We start from the raw sequence: 20,883 nt of genomic DNA, 5'->3' as shown, positions 1-20,883 counted from the left end.
TATGTACTGCTTGGGAAAAAACACATCAGTGACCAAATAAATTATTAGATCAATACTTTTACAAATTGAATGCACTGAACTTAGACCTATTGACAAGGAAAAAGCAATAGAAAATGTGAAAAAACTCATTATTCTATAGAATTTGAAGGAAAATTGAGAAATGAAGAGAATTAGAAGGAGTACTACACTTTCAGCTTGGGTGTTGTGCAAAGGAGGAACAAAGCACAGGTAAATGGAAATGTCACCAGAAGAAAAAACATAGCAGCTAATTGCAAAGATTATATTTGTTTAGCTCAATGGGATGATCAAAAAAGTAAATGAAAATATAATAAAACAAATAAATAAACAACACACTGTAGAGAGAGATCAATTAAAGAAAATAATTGATAACTTACAGTGTGATTGCATTAGCACAAAAATACATCTGAAAACAAAATGTAAATACAACAAATTATTTCGGATATACAGAATTTTCCTTTTTATGTCTGATTGAAAAATAATGGCTTTATTGGCCAAATACATATGTGTTATGATGCAATGTGTGTTTATCAAACTGAGATAAAAAAAAAAAAACAGTTTGAAAACGCTCCTTCAACATAGCATGACAATATTTTTATTGACTACTTGTGAGAAACCTAGGAGAATGAACATCCACTTCTTGATACGGTGTACTAAAATATTTTTTGTAGTCCCCATTTACTTCGACTGATATGAATATAGTGCACATAGTTTGGGGGGGCTGGTTCCGTTATCGCGGCTCCCTAACAGTAGATGGCGCTATTCTCTTTTTCAACCACAACAAGATTAGCACGAGAAGAAGTGTGACGCTGAAGAGGGAAATCCGAAAACCGTCCTCTCTGAGCTTTTTTTCCCCCTCATTGAGTTTACGAGTTTTTAATTCTTCATCAGTGAGTACAACGTCTGTGACAGGTAAGAAAACGTAAAGAAATGAGCTGATAATATTATGTGTGGATGATCTGGATCATCATCAGTTAGCTTATTTATGGTCGGTTAACAACCGAGAGAAATACAGACGAGATGACCAATTATCTTATAAATATCGGTGCTACCACGACGCTGAAGATGACGTTTAGTTCGGCGTTTAAATTACGCCGAGCTGGATTAATTTTAAAATGGCCACATACTATGTAAAGCACAGTTTGTGAAATTAGTCAAATCCTCGTTAAATTTACAAAAAACTGTGAGAAATATTAATATTACATGAGATTCGGCTTAAAATAATAAACCAATTAAGTCAGACATTGACAGAATTGTTATGATTTCAAGACTCAGTCTATAGATAACCTCGGACCAGAGCAAAGTTTGTGATTTGTGTAATCTGAGTTTTTTTTAAAAAACAACAAAAAACTGCTTTAAGTCAACAAAAAATGACAGGCACTAGTTAAAGCACTGCATATGATTTGAAAAATTTCAAAAGCTCAACAAAAGTGATTGAGCTTAAAAGCTTTTTGATTTAAGGACACCATAGCCAAATCTTATTTAAAAAACACGTTTTTTCAGTCTTCACCAACAATAAACAGTTTTAAAATATCCCGTAATAGTCTCATAGTTTGTTGCTAATCAGAATGAGAGGATCTAATTTCACAATTTTTATATTGCTTTGATGAGGAGTCGGGTTCAATTTTCATATGGTATGCCGCACCCTCGTGTTTATATGACATCATTTGTAATTGTGTGAGAAAATTGCTTTGAGTTTACTTTTTTTTCCCCACTCTAAAGAATGCAGAGAGCTTCCCGTTTGAAGCGTGAACTTCAGATGTTGAGCACTGAGCCGCCTCCTGGGATAACATGCTGGCAGACCAAGGAGCGGATTGATGACCTCCGAGCACGTACGCTTACTGTCACTGGGCCTAAAGCAGTTAGAGATATTTCCATAATGGAGCAATAGTCAGGATGACAGTCCAGAAATGATGGGAACTATAACTTTACATGAGGATAAACCATAAACATACCCATGTTCCTGGGTATGACAAAGTAAAAATATGTATTAGATAGATATTTAAGTTTCACTATGGTCTAAATTTTGATTCTTATTACTTTTACATGTTACTTAAACCTTTTGGATATAATTACATAATTCAGTGATTCTTGAGAAGATGGATAAAATGGGTTTAAATTTTCCCCAAAAATGTTTTAATTGTTCCTCAAGCTTACATATACAAATATGACAAATAATGTTTTGGAACCCCTCCCATGGGCCCACCACCCGTGGGAGGGGCCAAAGGGGTCGGGTGCACTGTGTGATGGGTGGCGGCCAAGGGAGGGGACCCTGGCGGTCCGATCCTCGGTTGCAGAAACTGGCTCTTGGGACGTGGAATGTCACCTCTCTGGTGGGGAAGGAGCCGGAGCTAGTGCGTGAGGTCGAGAGGTTCCGGCTAGAAATAGTCGGTCTCACCTCGACGCATGGCTCTGGTTCTGGAACCAGTCTCCTTGAGAGGGGCTGGACATACTTCCACTCTGGAGTTGCCCAGGGAGAGAGACGTCGGGCAGGAGTGGGCATACTTGTTGCTCCCCATCTCGGCGCCTGTACGTTGGGGTTTACCCCGGTGAACGAGAGGGTAGGATCCCTCCGCCTACGGGTGGGGGGACGGGTTCTGACTGTCGTTTGTGCTTACGGGCCGAACGACAGTTCAGATTACCCACCCTTTTTGGAGTCCTTAGAGGGGGTACTGGAGAGTGCTCCTCCTGGGGACTCCCTTGTTCTGCTGGGGGACTTCAACGCTCACGTGGGCAACGACAGTGAGACCTGGAGGGGCGTGGTTGGGAGGAACGGCCCACCCGACCTGAACTCGAGCGGTGTTCTGTTGCTGGACTTCTGTGCTCGCCATGGATTGTCCATAACGAACACCATGTTCAAGCATAAGGGTGTCCATATGTGCACTTGGCACCAGGACACCCTAGGCCGCAGTTCGATGATCGACTTTGTCATCGTTTCATCGGATCTGCGGCCGTATGTCTTGGACACTCGGGTGAAGAGAGGTGCGGAGCTGTCCACTGACCACTACCTGGTGGTGAGTTGGCTCCGGTGGCGGGGGCGAAAGCCGGTCAGACCTGGCAGGCCCAAACGTGTTGTGAGGGTCTGCTGGGAACGTCTGGCGGAATCCCCTGTGAGACGGAGCTTTAACTCCCATCTCCGGCAAAACTTCGAACACGTCCCGGGGGAGGTGGGGGACATGGAGTCTGAGTGGACCGTGTTCCGTGCCTCCATTGTCGAGGCGGCCGATCGGAGCTGTGGCCGCAAGGTTGTCGGTGCCTGTCGCGGCGGCAACCCTCGAACCCGTTGGTGGACACCTTCGGTGAGGGATGCCGTCAGGCTGAAGAAGGAGTCCTATCGAGCCTTTTTGGCCTGTGGGACTCCGGAAGCAGCTGATGGGTACCGGCGGGCGAAGCGGCATGCGGCTCGGGCGGTTGCTGAGGCAAAAACTCGGGTGTGGGAGGAGTTTGGAGAGGCCATGGAGAAAGACTTCCGCACGGCTTCGAGGCGATTCTGGTCCACCATCCGGCGTCTCAGGGGGGGGAAGCGGTGCAGCACCAACACTGTTTATAGTGGGGATGGTGTGCTGCTGACCTCTACTCGGGACGTTGTGGGCCGGTGGGCAGAGTACTTCGAAGACCTCCTCAATCCCACCAACATGCCTTCCACTGAGGAAGCGGAGCCTGGGGACTCTGGGTTGGGCTCTCCAATCTCTGGGGGCGAGGTCGCCAAGGTGGTTAAAAAGCTCCTCGGTGGCAAGGCCCCGGGGGTGGATGAGATCCGCCCGGAGTTCCTTAAGGCTCTGGATGTTGTAGGGTTGTGTTGGTTGACGCGACTCTGCAATATCGCATGGACATCGGGGGCAGTTCCCCTGGATTGGCAGACTGGGGTGGTGGTCCCCCTGTTCAAAAAGGGGGACCGGAGGGTGTGCTCCAATTATCGAGGGGTCACACTCTTAAGCCTCCCTGGCAAGGTCTATTCAGGGGTCCTGGAGAGGAGGGTCCGTCGGATAGTCGAACCTCGGATTCAGGAAGAGCAGTGTGGTTTTCGTCCTGGTCGTGGAACACTGGACCAGCTCTACACCCTCAGCAGGGTCCTGGAGGGTGCATGGGAGTTCGCCCAACCAGTCTACATGTGTTTTGTGGACTTGGAGAAGGCGTTCGACCGTGTCCCTCGGGGAGCCCTGTGGGGGGTTCTCCGGGAGTATGGGGTACCGGGCCCTTTGATACGGGCTGTCAGGTCCCTGTATGACCGGTGTCAGAGTCTGGTCCGCATTGCCGGCAGTAAGTCGGGCTCGTTTCCGGTGAGAGTTGGACTCCGCCAGGGCTGCCCTTTGTCACCGATTCTGTTCATCACTTTCATGGACAGAATTTCTAGGCGCAGCCAAGGTGTTGAGGGGATCCGATTTGGTGGCCTCAGGATCTCATCTCTGCTTTTCGCAGACGATGTGGTCCTTTTGGCTTCATCAGATCGTGATCTGCAGCTCTCGCTGGATCGGTTCGCAGCCGAGTGTGAAGCGGCCGGGATGGGGATCAGTGCCTCCAAATCCGAGGCCATGGTCTTGAGCCGGAAAAGGGTAGAGTGCCTTCTCCGGGTCAGGGGGGGTGTCCTGCCCCAAGTGGAGGAGTTTAAGTATCTCGGGATCTTGTTCACGAATGGGGGAAGAAGGGAGCGGGAGATCGACAGGCGGATTGGCGCAGCGTCTGCTGTCAAGCGGGCGCTGTACCGGTCCGTCGTGGTGAAGAGAGAGCTGAGCCAAAAAGCGAAGCTCTCGATTTACCGGTCGATCTACATTCCCACCCTCATCTATGGTCATGAGCTTTGGGTCATGACCGAAAGAACGAGATCGCGGATACAAGCGGCCGAAATGGGTTTTCTCCGTAGGGTGGCTGGGCTCTCCCTTAGAGATAGGGTGAGAAGCTCAGTCATCCGGGAGGGACTCAGAGTAGAGCCGCTGCTCCTTCACATCGAGAGGAGCCAGTTGAGGTGGCTTGGGCATCTGGTCAGGATGCCTCCTGGACGCCTCCCTGGTGAGGTGTTCCGGGCACGTCCCACCGGGAGGAGGCCCCGGGGAAGACCCAGGACACGCTGGAGGGACTATGTCTCTCGGCTGGCCTGGGAACGCCTCGGGATTCCCCCGGAGGAGCTGGAAGAAGTGGCTGGGGAGAGGGAAGTCTGGGCCTCCCTTCTGAAGCTGCTACCCCCGCGACCCGACCTCGGATAAGCGGAAGAAGATGGATGGATGGATGGAATGTTTTGGAAATGTAAAGATGCTAAGGTGCAGGCTCCCAGTCGCAACATTTTTTTGGAAATTACATTTTTAATGGATCTGACCTAGAACTTTGTCATCACCATCTGACAAAAATGAATATAAAATTATTGTTTAATGACCCTATTAGTGATATTTTTACTCAGTTTTACAGACAAATGCTTCTCAAGAAACAAAAGAAATATTATTTAAAACAAAAAACAACATAAACTCCATCTGACAGAGTTGACAGTACATGACAGCGTTGACACAGAACTGGAGGTGGTGACAAACTAGTGAGTAAAAAGAAATACTTGATACATGTGAAGTAATGCCATTTATGTAAAATAAATTAAAATGAATTAACTGCACATTTAAGTGAGATTTGTCAACACTATCACTGAAAGAGTCACATCGTCATTTAAAAACTCCGATGGAGTTGACGTCTGACGGAGTTGAAGAAATGCCAAACTACCTCAATTTATATGAGGTTATTCTGAAGGAGGCCATATTGTAGCTCATCAGGTCCTTGAAATCTTTACAGTATAGTAAAATTAAACATTAGTTTAGTCAGATATTTGAAAAATTATATTTTGTGTATATGTTATTCAAATTCTGTGCTTTATCCATAATACCTGTTTTGTTCCTCTTCTCAAGAATCACTGAATTATATTTTTTTACTTAATTAACTGATGTTTTGTTGTTATTTCAATTCAGATCTATCTTGGTAATTTATTAGTGTCATCTTACTTTGCAGAGATCGTTGGTGGTGTAGGAACTCCTTATGAAGGTGGAATCTTCTCCCTGGAGGTGAAGATCCCAGAAAGGTACTTTTCTGTCCTTTTGAACATTCATAAAACCGATGTAACCATTTAAATACAACAGGTCTGCTATTTATGTGCCTTAGGTATCCATTTGAACCTCCAAACATTCGCTTCTTGACCCCAATCTATCACCCAAACATTGACAACTCAGGACGAATCTGCCATGATGCTCTTAAACTCCCACCAAAGGTTGTGAAAAGTATAGTGTTGTATTTTGTATTTGCTGTCAACTATTTAAGGTTCTATTCTCAAATCAGACGCAATAATCTGCTGGGGTTTTTTTTGTTTGTTTTTATTCAGGGTGCCTGGAAACCATCTCTAAATATCTCCACAGTCCTCACCTCAATCCAACTTCTCATGGCTGAGCCCAATCCAGATGACCCACTTATGGCTGACATAGTGAGTTGCATTCATTCTCATTTTTGTTTTCCTTCAGCCGTATATTTCTATGTGTTTGAGCTGCTTCATTAAGGGTTTGAAGGAACTTAAAATATATTTTTGGATATTGCCACTGCTCTAAATCGAAAGTCTTTTGATTCTTATTTATTGAATGTTTATTTATGTACTTTAAATCCAGTCATCAGAGTTCAAGTACAACAAATACCTCTTCACAGAGAAGGCCAAGAAATGGACACAGGAACATGCAATTCAGACAAACAAAGTAAGACATATTATCTCATTTTGTTGTGTGATCTCTGCATGAATAGGATGTTTTTATTTCCATAATACTTTATTTTTGGTCCTGCTAGTACCAATTGTGTAGTAGTTCATCTGAACCACAAGGCTGTGCTGTGGATTCTAGATTGAACATAGTCTACAGGATAATGTATCTTCTGCAATTTTAAGTTAAATTTCATTAAAAGGTTTTGGGGCACCCGTTATTTTGTTGTTTTGCTTTAAGCACGACAAAATACAACAGATTTATTTATAGGATTTTATATTGATTGACATGTTGTGAGTCTTTTTGTAGATTTTTCAAAAAAGTTTCACCTGGGTATCTGCAGCTTTACTTGTTTTCTGTCTATTCCGTATACTCTTATTAGAAAAAGTTAGATTATTTTTGGTGAGGAGCTGGTTGTCTCACAAAGCAAGTTGTCACACTTATTCCCACAACAATATCACCTCAATATTGCACATAGTGAATGGATTTACTGAAATTATAATTAACTTTTGAACTTATATTTGAGATCTTTAGGATATAGTTAGCTTGCAGCATCTTTTCCATCGCTCCTTTCTTCCCAGAATTCCTACACAATTTTACTAATAGCTTTGTGGGCTCAACTAATGAAACAATGCATCTGAATAACCTGGAAAAAATGTGTTGCTGTGTTAGACTATTATTGGCAACGGATTGCAATTTATATATATGTTTTACTGTGTTGCATCTTCAAGCACCAGTTTCAAATCTTGAGTTTGTTGTAATTTGTACTCATTTTGTTCTGAATTTATAGTCTACAGAATATTATAAACTTGTAGGGTTTTTCGAAAAGATTAAATAGTTTTTATGTATCCTTGATCAGGGAGTTGTGGAAGACAACAAAGAAAATGCTCCGGATCAGAAATTATCATCTCGGAAACGGGATGCACTCTGTTCCCAGCAGGAGGCAGAAGACCCGCTGAAGAGACCTTGCGTGTAGTTTTCTTCATTCAGTTGTTGGAGCTATCTGACATTGGTTAGCATAGCATATACATCCTTTCTTTTTTGTTTTTCTTGTTCTAACGTGCTGCTTATATGTTGAATAGATACATTTCATGAACTGCGTCTTTATAAGTTAACTGTATGTTTCTGTGTATAATAAAACTTTGAGGATCTACGTTATAGACTTTCTGGACATTGTGTATTATTTGGGTGTTTTTTTGTATCAGAGAGGTACAAGTTCATACACTATGTTGATCATAATTTTATTCTAACATACATTTAAAAGACATATAAAGTATGTACAACCTAAGTGGTACAAGTGTTTATTTTGTACAAACAAAAATTTTTATTTCTCAATGTATAAAATTATATATTTGCTGTTTATAAAAAGGAGACAAACATCAATAAGGCTGTAGTGAGTCAATACCATAGTTCAGAGGTAGTTACATTGTATGTATATAAAGATCGCTTTCCTACTCTAAGGTTGGCAGAAATACAGCTACGTCCCATTTAAACCATAAGACTGCTTAACTCTTGTTTGACAAAGTTGCATGTTTTTGAGTGTAATTATGTAAACCATATAAAATACATGTGCAACCCAGATCATTTTTGGATTATTTTCCACTTAGAATATTTCATAAAAATTGCTCTATTACACAGCTGTAACGTTTTATATGTGGCTATAAAAATTGCTCTGGACAAAACACATTAGCTTAAACTAGGGAAATTTGCTAGTATGATTGACAATACCCCCTTTTTGGAACAAAACAACTTAATGCTATGATAGAATTGCATTTAAAAACAAAACTCCACTTAAATGCTGTTAAACAATATGCAACTTCTGAGCTGCATTTCTCATCACATTTCAGTATAAACATTTATTCCCTCAGAGTAGACGATTAATTTGTCTGTAGCTTTGATTCTCAATGTGATTAACAGCTTTTTTTTTGCATTGCTTTGTTTATTCAGCTCCTTGTTTGACTTAGTCCGCTGAATAGTCTCCAAAATTGTCCTTTAGTTCAACAGTACTGGCAAAAGAAGAAACCTTCCATCCTGCTCTCTGGTCAGAAAGAGTGTTCGCTTGTCGACCTCTCTTTATTAGTCAACATCTTTTGTTGACTCATTCTCAAGAGTTTATAGATAGGTAGCCCAGAAATGCTTCGGTCCTTGAATCTTCAAATTTTTTCCCCTATATTTTTAGACATCTGTTTCAGGGGCTCATTGATATAAGATGAGTCATTGTAGCACATCACGGAAGGAAAAATGGTAAGAATCGCATCTTGATCCAAACTCCCCATGCTTCCTCATTCTGTCACCCTCTCCCTCCCTTTGGCTGTCGCGGTTGGTACTTGGCAAGGGATGAGGTGAACGGAGGATGTAGAGGAGCATTGAGAAAACCTGGTTGTTTCTCGTCCAGGCTGGGGAGAAGACCCTTCCCTGTATGTGGCATCGGCATCAGTCATTGACACCTGTGTTGAAGAATCCGAGCAGGAGCTCTTTTCTGTCTCGACAGAAACTAGCGAGTCCAAGGTGCGGTCGCGGCGCAGCTGTGGGTGAGTTTTGGGGCGAGACCAGGAGAACAACTGAGAGTGATCTCTTGTGAAAAGAAGAAAGAGCAGAGGGTTGAGGCAAGCGGGCAGGGGCTGTAACAGAAGGAGGACTGATTTTAGAACCTCTTCCCCCAAAGAAAGAAGACCCAGAAGAGAACAAAGTGATAGAAAAGCTACCGGTATGTAGAGAAGGCCATTAGTAAAGATAAGCCAGGCAACATGTTTGATCATGGCACAGTCCCACAACCCCTCACACTCCCCCCGAAGTAGCTCCCAATACAGGCGGATATATGAACCTGTGACAATAAGCAAGCAAATGGTGTTCATCATTATGAGTGCCAAGGGGAAGCCCAGGGAGGATGGCAAGCGAGAAGATGGGGTAGGCAGGGGTGACGGAAGGCAGAACGGTGAAGACCCATACTCCCCCACTCCAACTAGTGGGAGTGACGCAATTGTGAGGCAGAGAGTGAGGCAGAAATATGCGCATGTGCGTACACTGCTAAGGGATGGTGATTTCCCATAGGCGCGGGCACATGTCACGCTTGCACCACACTGCACTGCTGCCAGAGTCAGGAGCAGCACGCTTGCCTCAGACGCAAACACCCAAACCCATCCTGTTGCTTGACAACCAGGTCCGCCCTCCCAGCGGGCTCCATGGTCATTGAATTCTCCAAAGGTCAGAGCATCCACAAGGACCAGTGTGCATGTGCACACACCCATCAGCAGGTTAGAGGCACCCATACAGGCCACAATAAAGCGGAGTGGCGACAGACTGCCTGGTGATCCAAAGAGAGACAGGAACAGAATGGCGTTTCCCAGCAAAGACACCAGGGAGATGGACCACAAGCCAATGCGGACTAGCCAGCTGCCCAGGAGGGAGTCACAGGGACGGAACGGACCTGCAACATAACGAACACAAAACTGTTGTCAATACTTGTCACAGCAAATTTAAAGCTTTGTCATATCAAATCTGACTTCACCTACCAGGTATGGGGGTGCATTGGACACTGGTCTGTAACTTGGATTCTTCTATTTCCAACTGAAACTCCTCCAGATCAGGGTCATCTAGAAGATAACATTGTTTATATGATCAAAATACAAGGACTGACATTCTTTGCATTGTGTGTGGATATTAAGTGGCCAATGTTTGTATTGTTGTTATTTTTTCAGTGAGGTAACTGGTACTCATAAAATTCAATTGTCAGTGTCTAATTTTTATCATTTAAGGTGCAACAAAGCTCAATTACACAGATATCAGAGCTTAACAGCTCTTTGTTATAGTTACAGAATTTGTACACTCAGTAATATAATCTTAGTTTTTATGCTTTTGATCATATTGTTGTTAATCACCAAGGTTTGGCATTTTTGTTAAGCAATTGAACTTAATGTGGTTGAGTGTGGATTGTAGTCTTACAGTTAGTGTCTGCATGGACTGGGTATATGGCCACCGTCCTCTTGTGAAGGTCTTCATTTGTGTTGCTCAGCTCTGTGTCCCACTGGGTGGTGGGCTTGTAGGTGTTACAGGATGCATACACACAGCACTGGTAGGCATAAGGCATCTCTATCACCCTGTTGCAAATGGGAGCAATATTAATCATCATAACGAAGAAGATTCCATGGCAGGTGGTATTTAGGCAAAGTACGACCTTTGAGGTTCAAACCATAATGCTTTTGGTTTGACCCTTGACATTATGGCTTTTAGGTGCCACTCAGACTTTCAAAAAAATTAGCATAAAGAGTTAACTTTGTAATCGAGATGTATTTTTATTCTCTAAGTTGAATTCAGAAATGCTTTGCAGCAGTACTTTGTATTTTACTGGTTGTGTACAGCATGGCCACCTGAATTTTTGAACCGGCTTTGTTAAGCAAATATGTTTTTTTAGCATAGGCTATATGGCTGATAGGTGATATTTTTGTACATTACCTCATTTGTGGGAAGTGATCAGGACTGAAGGCCTCATATAAGTCTTTGTTCCCTCTCAGTTTGAGATGAGTGAGGCCTCCTAAACCTGCAACTGGTACAGAGCTGAGGCGGTTCTCAGTCAGGTCCCTATGGTTAAAAATAAAAAATAAAAGAAGTAAAATGTTATGCATGTGAAGTCCTTAGAGTAAAAGGAAAATGTTTAGTCTCTTTGATACTTTAACCTGTTCAGACATGCTATCAGATTATCTCTGGATAGTACCTACTATCAGATTAGATAGACAAACTTCAGTCTTCACTCAAAGTATGCGATTTTAAGTTGGCATGACTTGAAATGAGATTGTTGGCTACAAATGTGTTAAGGCTAAAAATGTTGTGTTAACCCGTAGTGATTATGCCCACATTTCTGACATACTGATATATTCTGATACACAACCTTGTCACCCACTTTAAGTGGGAAAGGGACTACTAAAGAATCAGATAAACTGTATGACAGGCTAAGTGAGAGATGTGTATCTGTTTTTTGCTTACAGTTTGATCAAAGAATGAAGTGAGGTGAAGGCATCTGGGTGGATCCTCTCAATCATGTTCCAGCTTAGATCACTGTGAGAGAAAAACAATAAAGTGAACTCAATGCACTTATTGGAGTTACAGTTCTGCTCATTATTCAGGCTTCCTACATAGTATTACAAAGTATGAAATTTGGATATGAAAACTGTTTAGGAACTTTGTAGTCTGATCCTGTAGATGTCAGTATCAGGAAATCTAAAATACTAATTTTGACTTGACCAATGCGTTTTCATCTTTCACTAGTCATGTTTTTATCTCTTAAATTCATTAAGAAAGTCATTTCTTCTCTTTAATGTTATTTCTGTTTCATACTTCTAATATTTTAAAGAGGTAAACCCATTTCGTATTTCTGAAAGAGCTATGAAAAGCTCCTATACATTTATCATTTACTATTTTCACTGGCATGTTGTAAGTCTCAAAATCTTGTATTCACAAATGGACTTCATTTATCTATCACTTTTCAAATATTACTAGCCTGTCAAAGTACTTTACATTAAAAGCCACATTCACCAAATGGCATAATGGAATACAGTATACACTATCTTCTAATATCCGCTATTACTCTGAAACATTGGGGCAATTTGGAGTTACTGCCAAAATTCAAACATATGAACTAGATACTGACCCACTCTAATGTAGACAACAAATTTCAACAGAACTAATGTAAGACAAAGAGAGAAGAGAAAAACATAGATCAAGGATCAACTCACAGTGCTCTAAGAGAGGTGAGCTGCTGAAAGGTGCTTGACTCTATTCTTCTGACTTGATTATGTTGCAGTCCACTGTTGTACACAAAGATACAGACTCTTTCATGCAGTGACGTAAATAAAATGTACACAAGTTGAATAAAAAATTCTGACACATAGGTCCATAGCATGGCATATATGGTAATTGTACGCACATTGTAAAATAAACATTTGTTACAAGTTGGAATTGTTTCAAAGAGAAAATGAAAACTGCTGCAAAACCAACCTAAAATATTGATTAGTTAAGATATAATCATGTTTAAATGAATACAAAACCCAAAATTTAGTAGATTACAAAAAAACATGCCTACTCTTTATGGAATTCAAAACTTTTTAATGTGTTGAGTTGGCTTTTCTTTAGTTGCCTATACAATACTGCATTTTCAAGGAAATATTTTCCAAACAGCCTTTTTTTGTGAGGGAAAAGTGCAATGACCTTCTATGAGCCAACTCAACAGCAGTGGTCAGTAATAAATGGGGAGGGGGAGTGCTACCTTATTTTATACTTCATACACGTGGAAAAAACTTGAGCTTTTAAAAATGTAATTGTTCAAAATGCATAACCACCTTGTTCCCAGTATCCGGCCCATCCCTGAATGTAAACAGTAATTTAGAAAGGGAACATTACTCACATCTCTTGAAGTGCAGAGCAGTGGTAAAAACTGGGAAGATCCTGTATCTGGTTGTATGACAGCTCTCTACAACAGCACATAGAAATAATGCATTTAAAAAAAAATCACATGCAGTGTTAGACGTTGAGAAACCCTTGACCAGCTGTGAATTTATGGTGTGGGAAATTATGGGCTGACAGGAAAACTTGGGTGTCAGTTCTGTGAGCAGGGGTATACTGCAGAACAATACATTTTTGTTTTTTTATACATATATTTATTTTATTTGCTATTTCATGAGGTGAATTTGAGTGATAGCTTTAAGGACACAGTTCTCTTGATTTGGTTTTTCTATCATTTTTTAAGTTATGTTCATCCTATTCATGTGTGTGCATGTCTATATGTGTGCACTCACAGCACTCTGAGATGAGGCAGCTGCTCACATAGGTCCAGGGGAAGAGTTGAGAGACCGGCCCGAGTCAATGTCCTATAGAGAACAAAAAAAAAAAAAAAAAAACATATTGTTGGAGAGCAAGTAAATGAAATGATCCCAGAATCTCATCAGTCTAACTTAGGTGGACAGGCAATTGGCTTGGTTTGCCAAATCTTTGTTCCTTGTGTCTTAGAGCATCCTATAATTTCTTAAATATTACTTTGCGTGTTTGATACTTACAAAATCTCAAGGCTGGTTGTTCCTTTCAAATCCGGAAACTCTTGAATTTGGGTTGCTCCATTCAAGGAACTGATGTCAAGCAAAAAGAAAAAGAACAAAAACCTAAACAATTGCTTTTTTTGCCTCTCTTCCCCTCTTATGCTCACACACACATGCACAAACGCATAACCTGTCTAACAGCTCATTGCAGCCATCAAGCTATTCCTCCAACATCAACACGGGATGTTTTGGCCCTCTCACCAGACATCATAAGTCATTACTATTCAACATGTTCTTACAGCACACTCTCTCTTACCACATCAGCACACGGCACAGCAATACAGTAACACAACATCATTCAGTAGGCCATTACACATGTCCGCTGAGCTCTGGCTGCAATGGCTAGAGGATGATTTAAACAGTGTTTGCACTAACTCACTGGAATGGCTTTTATTGACCACATACTTACAGTGTGTGCAGCTTTGGTAAGAATTGGAAAGCAGATTTCCCCACAAACTGGATTGGGTTCTCATAAAAGTGACTGCAAGAAAAAGAGGAAAACATACAGTCTGGACCAGATATTTAAATATACTATATAGAAAAACACAAATAACCATTTTTTGCACAATATTAAATTAAACATCTGCTTTATGTCAGTGTGGATGACCAAAATAATTTCTGTTTTGCTTATAGCTAGTTTGTACACTATACAAACTAGCTATAGTGTACAAACACTATAGCTGCAACAATGCACAATGCTTTTGTGCATTGTTTAAAAGGAACCCATTTGTGCTTTTAAGTTAATTTAGACTTTGACACCCTGACTGATTTATTGAGACGTTGCTTCAATATTTGCACACAATATTCTTTTCTCATGCAGAAACCCTTTCTGCAACCAAACATCTTCACAAAATGATACTATCACTGCCATACTTCATAGATGAAAGGCTGGTATCAGGCTTTTTGGCTTCCCTCTTTTTCCTGTAATTGCAACAATAGTCATTATGGCCTAACACTTTGATATTAGTTCTGTCAAACCACAGGACAATTCTGCCCAATGTAAATTCATAACTGGAGCACATTTGCAAAATGTAATCTGCCTTTTTGTGTTACCACTGGAGTAAATCCATCTTCCTCTTAGTGGCCTTTCAGCCCATGCCAGTAGGGGAGTCGTTTTATTTAGCTGTAGTTAATGATGCTTTCCTTCCAATTTTAATCAGCATCTTTAAAAGATCTTCTGTTTCTTTTTTCGGGGACTGACTTATACATTTTACAGCAAATGCTATTCATGTCTGGGACGGACAAAAAACATACTGACCCTCCTAAGGAGTATGATAGTTGAACATTCCCATGGTGTTTATACTGGCGAATGATGGTTTAAACACGTGAACTTAATAAAGAAATCTATTTCTCATTATTATCCCATTTAGTAAAAAGGAAAATCCTCTTGGTAATTCTAACTGAGCTAAATCAGGAACAATTTAATCCGATTTAATCTCAGACACTGAGAAGGGAAAATGTTGTTCCTTTTTAAATCCACTGTATGTAAATCTCTGATTTCAACTGTATGTAGACACATGCTGTATAATGTGCTCTGAATGAGCTGCGTTGTAAGTGATGTTGACATGCAATTCCAGTTGTGTTTATTTGATATGTTCAAGTTGTAGCATTGTGATTCAGCATGAAACTCACATGGTTTGGAGCTGAGGGTTTCCCACAAAGGCCCTCTCAGGGATTGCTTTGATGTTGTTGTTATGGAAGCCCCTGAACATGCAAAAACAACCTGTTAGTTATTCTCTCAATCAATATGTTTTGCATTTCGGGCCGATTGCAGGAGCGACATTGTGTTTGTGAGTGAGAGTGTGAGTCATGTGCCCCTCGCGTTGCACCTGCCGTTGCACAGCTGAAGAACATTTTTGGATACATGAGACGTAAACACACAACACATACGCTGTATCTGTGACACATATGCACGCTGCGAAACATCTGCTGAAGCCGAGGAAAAAACATGGTTTGTGCGTGTGCGTCTGTGTGTATGTGCAGGGCGAGTGGCTGCGTGGGTGTGTAGCCAGCACCTGCTTGGGGCGAGAGAGATTGTATCCGAGTGCCACATTAAAATCACTTAACGGGATTACTCGGGATAACACAACCACGATAGTCATGCCGGGCAGGTGTGTTTGGGTGTGTGTGTGTGCGCACTGGTACTCACAGTTCCTGAAGTTTGCTCAGTGTTCTGATTGCCATAGGGAACTCCTGTAGATCATTGTAGTTCAAATCCCTGCAAGTCAAATAAACAGTCATGCTTAAATAATATCTAAAGTCATTGTGTTCGATTTTGCCCCCTACATGGCATCAACGTTTCATAATGACTTTCTCCCTCAGTAGCACAGTGAAGCCAGTCCAATCCAAAAAAAACAGAGACAAGTTAATCAGGCTTAAACAACACCAGAAACAAACTAAATGAGAAATTAATGTTAATGTGTTTGCACATGAAATCAATCTCATTAGTGTGGTTTTTGTGTAACAAAGTTAGACAACCTTTTCAAAGTTTATTTTTTTACTCAAATTAAAATCACTTTTGGCAAAGTGCGTGGCCGATTTAAAGGAGACACACTTTGCTTTTTCAACAAGCCACTGAGATTTTCTGTGGTCTTTATGCAATGCCTACCATGATGCAAGAATGAGAAAGTACTGGAGATCTCATTTTAAAATTGCCTTTTGCACAGATGTGCTGGTTTTACATGGTAAGGGCTAGCTGCTCACCTCACTCTTTACTGCACCATCTCACTTCATTTGTTCTTCTCTTTGTGGTCAAAGCAGTGGTTAGTGTTAAAGAAAGTAAGGCTATATACTTTGGCTTTGTGACACAATTCTTTGCAAATCTAAATGGGTCTCTTAAAGACACACTTTCAGACAAAAGTAACTCTAAGAAAAAGTTATGGATTTTAATATTGTGCACACCGAGATTGCAATAATGGTATATTTGTTAGCCAATCTACGACACATCCCAGTTCTTATGAGCGTCCGCTAAGTCATATTGACCATCTTAACTTTTCAAAGGACCCCCTCCAAATGTGGATCCACAGTAGAAGCACTAACAGCAACATTTATTGCCTCTAGTGATGTTCCCGATTGTGTGTATGAGTAGAGTTGCATATGTGTACACTTGTACTGTATGCCATTGCAGCTGTACACTTACGTAATGTCTTTAAAGTTTCCCATTCTCTACCAAATTAAGTGCTGGACTTTTATGCACATAAATACGGAAGAGGATTAGGGCCACCGAAAAAATAAAAAAAAGTAATTCTGACTTTAAAGTCAGAATTCTGAGATTAAACTCAGAATTCTGACTTTAATCTCAGAATTCTTTCTTTTTTTTTCGGTGGCCCTAATCCTCTTCCGTACATAAATGCTATTAAGCCGTCCAAATCGGTTGAGAATTTATTGCTCTTTTGTCCGGTTTGCATATGTTGTTGTGTTTTTTAGAAGTTCACTGGACAGCTCCTCAGGCTAATGCTTTATATATACATGCTGGGGATTGATGTAGGATGTGGTAATGCATATATCTCATAAAGGAAGCCGCTGCAAGAGATTAACCCCTCATACCAGCACAATCTCCACGTCAGTGACACCTGTCATCTTACCCCACCGAACCATCTGTCTCTACCACCCTGTGATAGCCCAATCACTTTAACACACACTATTCTTGTCCAAAAGGCTCCATCTCTTTTTCACTTTCTCTGGTTTCCCTTCATCCTCTGCAGTTTCCCGGCATGCATTATGGCTTTCAACATGAGTATAAAGTGAGCCATACGTTTATGATTGCACAGGCGAAGGTACTTGAATATATTCGCACATATGCTCACTCGCCCACACACATTCTCGTAAAGAAATAATGCATAATTTTTTTACACTTCAACAGGTTGTTAAAGCAGTATGCCAGAAACTGTGTTTTCATCAGACCACCATGAATTTTGCAGGAGGCTTCTCACACTTTCTTTCACTGTGTCAGTTTTCTGCGGTCTCCATACTGGCATGTGGTTAGGATTAGGTTATTGAGGCTGTGGCACGTCCTCCAGGAAAACTCTGCTGGAGCCACGCTGTGCTGTTCTTGACCTTACTGCCTAGCAATTACTAAACATAACACAGAGGACTCCATTGACGATGCTTCAAGGTAATCAAAGTGGATCTTTTCATCTTTGCATTCCTATTCAATTGTCGCTTGTGGTTTTACGAATGGCTCGAGCACCTGCTGAAATCACCAGTACATTAATCATTATGACTTTATAATTTAGAGCTGCAGTGCAAACGTTTTGGCACACGTTACCTATGATTTATAAAAACACATCTCAAGGCTTTCTTCATGACACCCAGCACAATTATGTGTGTAAAATATGAGGAAAAACTGCATACAGTATGAGAAATGATGGCTTTTAATTGCATTTGCTTTCTGAGGTATTATATTCTAAATTCGGGGATACTCACAGTGTCTCCAGACTCTGTAAACCTTCAAAACATCTTGAACCCATGCTCTGTATGTGGTTGTTGTGGAGATGCCTGGGAAAAGTCCATAAAGATTCATGTTTTTGGGGAGCAAAAATGGCCAATTAGTTTGCCTGTTAACACTCAGGAGAGATGCAGAATAGTAAATAAGTATTTCTAGTTCAATTTATTTCTAATGAGGCTATTGATCTAACATTTACACCAGATGTATGCAACAACCAAGGTAATTGACACATACAAAGAAATTAACACCACAAATTGCTCCATAAAGTAAGTTCTGTGCAATAAACTGGAGATAAGTTATGATGAAAAGCTGTATTAAAAAAAAGAGAAAGCTTAAAAAATAACTGAAGAAAGGAATTCTGCTCTTTTTAGGTATATTATTAACTTTTAGTTCTTATTGATAAACTATAAAAATGTTGATGGATGTTTGAAATGGAGAATTCTTAGAACTAACTTTCACTATGTTTAGCGTGGATAATAAGGCGGACTGGGCTCATGTTGTAGCATGACAGCATCAGCATGCTACATAGTAAAAATGTTTTCATTACCTAAGCATTGCACATATCATTATGGGTAAAAGCAAAGACCTCTAATGGCATTTGCAACCTTTATGCACATAATACTAATGCCGTTGGCTACACACACATTTTTAGAATTTTGGATTATTCCTGTAAACACCACTGAAGCCTTAATCCAGAAGGAGAAATAATATTATTCCATAATGAAACAGCCATCGCACAATATTTCAGACTGAGGAGTCAAAAGATTAATCGGATCAGTTCTGCAAGAGCCAAGAATCTCTTGCCGAGTGATTAAAAAAAGACCTGGAATTAACTAGAACAGTGTTTTCATGGAAACAGTAAGTAATGCATTCAACCACAATGGCATCTATGAGCATTCACTGCACAAGCGTCCACTACAGAAATAAACATGTTGAAACTTGTTTAAAGTTTTCTGCAAAATATTTAGACATATCAAATACTGGCAAAATACAGTCTGATCAAATGAAACCAAAGCTGATCTGCTGGGATGTTATTGCACACCGGGATGCAGAAGAAACACTGCAGACCACCCCAAAAACACCATACCAACAATATTTGTAAGAGGGAACATCATGGGGTGGGGTTGTTTTTCAGCAAATGCTAGTGGCAGACTTATAAAGAGAAGATTAAAATGAACTGGGATATTCTTGATGAGAATATGAAGATGAAACGGGTAAATTTTTCAGTTAAATTATTCCTAACAGTCAGGGAAACCCTCAACTAGATGGAAAAAAAATATATATATATTTTAATGACCAGGTCAGTCCCATAACTTGAATTCATTTAAATTTAAAGAACTAAAGATTAGAGTAAATGGAAAAGATCTCTATAATCCAGAACACATTTTATGTGGAATGATGGGTCAAAATTACATCTGCAGCATTTTCTCAATTTCCACCACTCACATTTATCATTAAAAAATAAAGTATTTTTTCCCAAGTGGTAACTCAATTTCAGTATGTTTTCAGTACTTATTTCCTGTTCCATTCCACTTTATGGCACATGATTTTATTTATGGACTTGTGTGGATTAATAGGGTTGTTACTGAAATCTGGTGTAAATTTCTTGTAAAGATGGCCTCTGAATATGCATTCACTTAAACAGACATTGACATGTTTATCATTTCTGCTGTAAAAAGGCACAAATCAAGATGTCACTTACAGCACCACAAGGCCAGAGAGGTTGGTAAATGCATAATCAGGTATGTGGGTGATCTGGTTGAGGGCCAGCGTCATTGCCTGCAAAGAGGACAGGGAGTCCAAAGCCGTCACTGGTATTTCTGTTAGGGAGTTGTCGTCCAACCACAGGTGTCTCAAAGAGCGAACGCCTTTGAAGGCCTCAGATGGAACCCTGCTCAGGAGGTTGGCATCAAGACGCCTGTGGGACCAAAAGCACAATAATTACTTAAGTTTTGTGTTTTTGTGTGAATACCTTTGTATATTTGTGGTTATGCGTCATGACGCTAGACACTTTGGATTATGGGAATGGTATTATAAGGATTACAGCCCGTTTATTTCCTCTCTTTCATCTTTACTGGAACCTCTTTAGAGTGCCTCATTATGATTTATTCCCCTGCTAAATAAGCTATGTCGACCTTCACCAGTACAGACAAGTATCAAATGCAAGATGAGAAAAACACAAACATGTAGGAATGACTACACTGAGCCTGTTTTCCCTGTCCTCGAGTTATTTATGCTGTATAAAGATTTCTTCGATCCATGTCTGGAAAAAGGGAAAGGCCATTAAAGGCGTCCTCAGCCGTTCTTCCTGTCGGCATTCTTTCCATCAGAATCTCAGTTACTATCGGGACTGACGGTGCTCCATCAAACACCACAAACACATTTTCTTTCATCTGCAGAAGTTATGACCGTGAACACTTTTTTGTCTTGAACCATAGAAAACCTAAAATATGTTTGTCCTCTTTATCCTTTAATATCCTATACCCAGAAGCAAAGAGTCTGGATACACACATCCCGGGTAAAAACGCACATGGATACACACTGTCGATAGTGATGAACGATCCCCTCAAGGCAGGGTTGACAAGCTGAGACCACTTCCTTTTACTGTTCTTTTTTCTCTGGC

The 20,883-nt window shown here is 40.8% G+C and overlaps 2 protein-coding genes across 2 annotated transcripts in view; one reads left to right on the top strand and one right to left on the bottom strand.

The window, feature by feature from the left end:
- The first annotated feature begins 772 nt into the window (after positions 1-772).
- Positions 773-7,888, top strand: ube2t (ubiquitin-conjugating enzyme E2T (putative)). The gene is made up of 7 exons (XM_028031892.1): positions 773-930; positions 1,741-1,850; positions 6,001-6,070; positions 6,151-6,256; positions 6,368-6,466; positions 6,645-6,728; positions 7,588-7,888. Exons 2-7 carry the CDS (start codon positions 1,742-1,744, stop codon positions 7,702-7,704), a joined length of 585 nt encoding a protein of 194 aa, XP_027887693.1. The 5' UTR covers positions 773-930; position 1,741; the 3' UTR covers positions 7,705-7,888.
- A 60-nt stretch (positions 7,889-7,948) lies between these two features.
- The window catches only part of lgr6 (leucine-rich repeat containing G protein-coupled receptor 6), a 48,916-nt gene continuing 35,981 nt past the window's right edge, over positions 7,949-20,883 (bottom strand). Inside the window, exons 5-18 of the mRNA XM_028026781.1 lie at positions 19,963-20,178; positions 18,239-18,310; positions 15,963-16,031; positions 15,446-15,517; positions 14,223-14,294; positions 13,775-13,843; positions 13,517-13,588; positions 13,126-13,191; positions 12,458-12,529; positions 11,709-11,780; positions 11,181-11,306; positions 10,671-10,825; positions 10,241-10,321; positions 7,949-10,155 (exon numbers count right to left, since the gene is read on the bottom strand). Of these exons, the coding sequence (XP_027882582.1) occupies positions 9,011-10,155; positions 10,241-10,321; positions 10,671-10,825; positions 11,181-11,306; positions 11,709-11,780; positions 12,458-12,529; positions 13,126-13,191; positions 13,517-13,588; positions 13,775-13,843; positions 14,223-14,294; positions 15,446-15,517; positions 15,963-16,031; positions 18,239-18,310; positions 19,963-20,178 (2,359 nt within the window). The 3' untranslated portion in view covers positions 7,949-9,010. The remainder of the gene's footprint in view (positions 10,156-10,240; positions 10,322-10,670; positions 10,826-11,180; positions 11,307-11,708; positions 11,781-12,457; positions 12,530-13,125; positions 13,192-13,516; positions 13,589-13,774; positions 13,844-14,222; positions 14,295-15,445; positions 15,518-15,962; positions 16,032-18,238; positions 18,311-19,962; positions 20,179-20,883) is intronic.

Source organism: Xiphophorus couchianus, chromosome 1 (assembly GCF_001444195.1).
Source record: "Xiphophorus couchianus chromosome 1, X_couchianus-1.0, whole genome shotgun sequence".
Lineage (NCBI taxonomy): Eukaryota > Metazoa > Chordata > Actinopteri > Cyprinodontiformes > Poeciliidae > Xiphophorus > Xiphophorus couchianus.
The sequence above is the reverse complement of the archived record's forward strand: the minus strand, read 5'-3'. Positions and strand labels throughout refer to the sequence as shown.